We start from the raw sequence: 5,312 nt of genomic DNA on the forward strand, positions 1-5,312 counted from the left end.
CAATCATTTAAAGGAGTAATATCTTATTTAATATTAAAAAAAAAATATTTTAAAATTAAAAATTACTTTGAGAAATATTTCTTACATCCAAAATTAAAGAAATTCCACCATGACCAGTCTAAAAGCATAGACATTGTGTCCTCGTTTCGAGATACAATTACAGCAGGCAGCCACATATGAACGAGGCCTGTCATTTCTTAAATCATAATTGGATTGACCAAAAAAATATCAAGTACCATCAAAAAGTTAAAAATGAAAGTTCAACGTGCTTGCATTTCCTACATCATCCTCTTGAACTATAAAAGAATCGAAACCAAGCAAAAATAACATTCTTGAATTTTTCTGTTCTGTTTTTTGAAAGAAAAGAAACAAATATTTAAGCAAAGAACTGGCGCCAAATTCCACCTGAATAATTGAAGAAAGGGATTGTGCCTCAATCTTCAAATGTAATAATGGTCATCATAATGCCGAAGAGAGGGTAGTTGAGATTGTCCAAATCAAAACATCCCCACAGTTTTGGCATTTTTTTCAGATTATTTTGGAGTTCTCTTCATCTCGTCAGCAATAGCTTTCACCAGCTCATCTGGGCTATACTCAACCCCGAAGGACCTCACAACTATCATGCTCTGGTTCACCAAGTACCTGTTTTGTAATAGTTATACGATCAGGACATTTGTTTCAATTGGGTAAAACTCCATTGACTGGAAAAGGGAAGCATCATAAGGGATGTAGGGAGAGAACTAGCGAGTTACATGCTATGAGAAGATTCAACAAGGTAATCATCTCCTTCGTCGTCAACTTTTCTAAAGAATACTCTGTATTCTTGTGCCATCTGCCTTATAGAAGCCACTGGTCCTGTTAATCCCACTATTCTCGAGTCAAATTCTGTGTTCATAAAAGAAAAGCAATGGAGTTAGAGTTTTACTTTAAGATGAGGAAATCCTTACATCATGTTGATAGCGGTAAACATCAGATTTCTCAATTTGAAATTGCAGAAAACACCTTTCTACTGTTGATAGATACGCTTCTAACATAAAATTCAGGGGCAAAAACAAATATGGAAGACATACAGATTCAATCTGTTTAGGAAGATTTCAGAATGCCAATACTATAAGTACAAAGACGTGCTTGTTTATGTTGTATCTTCAACCTATAACTCACAATTTGAAATTCAATGTTGTTACATTTGAAGAAAAGAGATAAAAATCAGAATGCTGGTGAGACAGCATTAAAATTAACCATAAATCTTATGGTATGAATCAAGAATAAAAAAAGACCCAATAACACAATCAGATACGTGAAACACCATGGGAGCCAAGTCATTTCCGAAGAAGAATAATCTCAACATTTAAGGACTTTAACATTAAAGATAGAAATATTACAGACTCAACTTATGTGCATACACAAATATATAAGCCAAAGTAACATGGGACAATCCGAGCTCCTTTATCCAATAAGAGTTGAATATATGGTTGTTTGGGCTAAAATTAAATTTGGCCCAAGCGATTGGCCCAGGCCAATAAGATAAAATTAGTACTTTACAAAGTCAAGCCTAGCAAATGATGGAAAGACCCATTAAATATTGAAATTAATTTGAATTGATTCGGGTACGACAAGAGCAAGGCAGGATTCATTAATGACAGTGGGGAGTTGAGCAGAACAGGGAGAAATCGTCCAAGCGTTGAACAAAAACAGAAAGAAATTAACAGAAAACAGACAACTCGTCTTCAAAACGCTTGCAACAACTCTGCAAAAAAATTGTCGCTTTAGTTCTTAGTTTCAATCATTTTCCAGATTTTCAGTCCAGTTGTTATCAATTTCATTGTAATTTTATGTTTTGTAGACTCCTTGTGATGTTTGCAAATACAGTATCATAGTAGGAGTCTGTTCTTCTCTTTCCAGCATTGTTATCAACTTAAATCCTTTGTTTTATTCTGTATATTGGCTTAGGAGACCATAACTTATGACCAAATTTTGTTCCTACATCGTTTGATTTTCTAAGAGTTAGATTCTTTTACGTTGTTCACTAAATTTGGTGCATTTGCACCTGGCCCGCACGCATTTACAATATTTGGAGCACACAATGGCCATATTCCATAATTTAAAAGCACGTGTTGTAAATACTTTTGTAAGGTCAGACTAATGAATCACATCTTAGCACCCTCAATGTTAACATTGAACATCTAAGGATAAATGTGCTCTATCAGCCTTTAATCAAATTCATAGTTAAACTAATTTGATGAAGATAACAAAACGGTAGTCATGAACAACTCACCTCTGATATAAGCACGAAGTTGTGACGGGGTGTCCCGTCGAGGATCGATGGTTACAAATATAGGCAAGACCTTAAGATTCTGTTCGGACTCTTATTTCCATCAAACAACAAAGTGTCAATAATCTGACTGAATATGAAAAAATAGATGAAACAGTCTAAAGGTAATAGTATGACCTAATATATCAATCGACTTTGCCATCTTCTGAACTTCAGCTGGTCCAACATCAGGAGATGAAGTATAACCAAAGTATAGAAGAACCCAATTACCCAAAAGATTCTGCTCAGTGACAAGCTGATGTTCTGTATTGATTAAACTGAAAGGGCCACCAATAATGGGCCCACTGATGGCACTTCTTTCAAACTTTTCACCTTTGCCTATTCTTGCAGAGAATGATTCGTTATTAACAAGTTGTCAAATCAATGATGACAAGATATAAAGAATATGGCTTTAGTCCAAACACTTTATTAATGTAAAACACAAGAAGTAAAGGGGAATAATTAAGAGCTACAACAGTAAATGTGATAGTTGCAACAAAACTCAGTGCATTTAACTCGAGAAATTAAGAGCTGTCATTTGAATTCAAGGTACCATAGATGTTACAGCTTTTTACAGTATTATTGGATCTCCCCGTAATCCATTTTCATCATTGTGCACCCTGCTGTCTGACGTACAAGCGAGTATACCGGGATGAGAATTTTACACCTTGACTTTTAGGTGAGAACTATAGGTCAAAAACTTGTTTTGTAGTCACCTCAAACAGATCCTAAAATAGAGCAACTAATATCCAAAAAGTAGAATATTTTGGGCAATCTCCTAGATTATTCATTCAATTTTTTAAGGACATCAGAAATAACTGATCAGGACTGAACAAGATACTGCTAATGAATCATTCACTGAAAATATTTCATTAAAGGCGCATGGTAAAGATGTAAGACACCTAGCCTAAGCCTCAAGGTCATAGTCAGTGATGCAGTTTACTATGTTTGGCAAGAAAAATAATAAGAGGTGTATAAACACATGCATGGGTGTCACTCTCTTCAGATAAATGAATTTTGGACGCTCGTTTCTTTATTTATGCATTGAGTTGAGTTTCTCAGCTTTGTCTTTGGTTAGTGTATACAACGTAACCCCAACGCACATCCTTCCATGGGTTTTAACAAAAATTATATTACTGAAAAAAAATTAATATGTGGCTGCATCCCTAAAGGCCATCCATGAATTTAAGCGTTTCATCTATAATAGAATTTTGTCAACAGAAATTTCACAAAGATCTGACCAAATCAATAGAGGATATGCTAATTATGTTGCCTCCAGACTCCAAACATCCACAAGTTTTAGGCGAATCCTGATGAATTTCTTCTGAATTAACAGCAATTCTAAATCTTTATATGCCGCTTTAACCACAAAATTTAAAATTCGTCAGGGACCTAGATAGGTGACAAACAGAGACAACGTATGCTTTCAAAAGCCAGATCAATCAATATAAGTAACTGTGAGATCACCTTTTGGTACTGCTCTCTTTTCATCGTTATTGTGAATGAAGAAAACTAACCCACCAATTCCAGCCAGAACAGTAACAAACTGCAAGAATAAATGTGAGATGAGACGAATTAACTGCCCAAAGAAATTGCATACAGCATGGAATTTCGAAGCATTTAAAAAAATGAAATCACGATTGCATACAACAAAAGGTGTCCGAGAGGTGGGGGAGACAGTCTGTTCAGGTAATGGAAGAGGAGAATTAGTCCTGCTTGTGGGCTTTGTGCTGGAAGAGCAATGTCTTCTAGATGGATCAAACCTATGCAAATGGTACAAAAATGTTTCTATGTCGTAGTCGCAAGACATTAAGATTCATTCAAAATAATATGAACAATAAAATTGGGCTTCTGATGAGATGAGTATAGGTTACAGTGTTCATTGCCTATAGAAAGAAAACAGATAGTAACCAAGATCAATGAAGTTGGCTCAAATTCTAACTACACCAAAATTATAAGTTGTCTTATATGTATCCAGCTGTTTTTCACAGAAAAAGCATTACATCAATTGCTGTAAACTAAAAATTACATTTCACCACTTCTCTCTGATTACAAATCTCATACTTCTTTAAACGATTCATTTCCAGTCAACTACTATCAATCCACAACTATACACTAGACAGTGTCCTCAGAAAAAAACACCCTCTAACCCCCAAAATACATTAGCTTCCTCCTTGCAAATGCAGCTCCACTATCACATACAGAGCCCACTAAATTCGTTCACACTAATCTAACACAGATGACACCAAACACACACTCCATCTGTATAATTGCAAAAGCTAAAACATAATTTAAAAATTAATTCAAATTCAAATATCAAAAGAAATGAAATTATTACCTCCTGAAATTCGGAAGTGATGCTCTCGAACAATTTCTCAACGAGGAGAAGACAAATTTCGACAATGACATTTTCAAATTTTCATTAATACTTTCTTGAATATATAAAGTAGTTGTTGGATGAAAATTAAGCAACTGACTCAGGAAAACGAAAAGAGTATAATTACTGTTCTCAATTCTTCTGCCTCCTGATGGTAAAAATGGTCGTCTGCGTTTTCTTTTTCCCCAAGAATTTAGTCTGGGCGGATCTTGGGCACTGTGGGCGGGTTCTCTCGACCCGAAAGAAACACTTTTTTATTGAAAAGAATATTTTAACTGCAAAAGTTGGTTTCATCTTCCAAAAATATATATTTAGTTAATACAAAAAAAAATTGTGAGGTTAATCCTTTATTTCAGTCATCAATAAAAAATTATTATATTTTATGTCAAAATTATTTCAAATAAAAATAGAGTTGACTCGTCTCACAAATAAAGATATATGAGACGTGTTATGATAAATCTACTAAAAATTAATCATAAAGAATGATAGATTTATTATTTTTGTATCACACACGTATTTAAAATTTTAATAGCGTAAAAATTATTTTAGAATTTTAGACTACGTTGTAGTTGAAAATATATATTTTGAAAAATTAAATTGAACATAGTGATTATAGTGGTGGGG

At 34.1% G+C, this 5,312-nt stretch overlaps 1 protein-coding gene across 1 annotated transcript; it reads right to left on the reverse strand.

The window, feature by feature from the left end:
• Positions 1 to 248: 248 nt before the first annotated feature.
• LOC140836977 (protein SCO1 homolog 2, mitochondrial) lies at positions 249 to 4,938 on the reverse strand. The gene is made up of 7 exons (XM_073202896.1): positions 4,650 to 4,938; positions 3,960 to 4,074; positions 3,779 to 3,857; positions 2,450 to 2,650; positions 2,276 to 2,365; positions 753 to 885; positions 249 to 642 (listed from the first exon to the last, which is right to left on the reverse strand). The coding sequence occupies exons 1-7, from the start codon at positions 4,718 to 4,720 to the stop codon at positions 534 to 536; spliced, it is 798 nt and encodes a 265-aa protein (XP_073058997.1). The 5' UTR covers positions 4,721 to 4,938; the 3' UTR covers positions 249 to 533.
• Positions 4,939 to 5,312: the final 374 nt, after the last annotated feature.

Source organism: Primulina eburnea, chromosome 7, assembly GCF_022965805.1.
Source record: "Primulina eburnea isolate SZY01 chromosome 7, ASM2296580v1, whole genome shotgun sequence".
Taxonomy (NCBI): domain Eukaryota; kingdom Viridiplantae; phylum Streptophyta; class Magnoliopsida; order Lamiales; family Gesneriaceae; genus Primulina; species Primulina eburnea.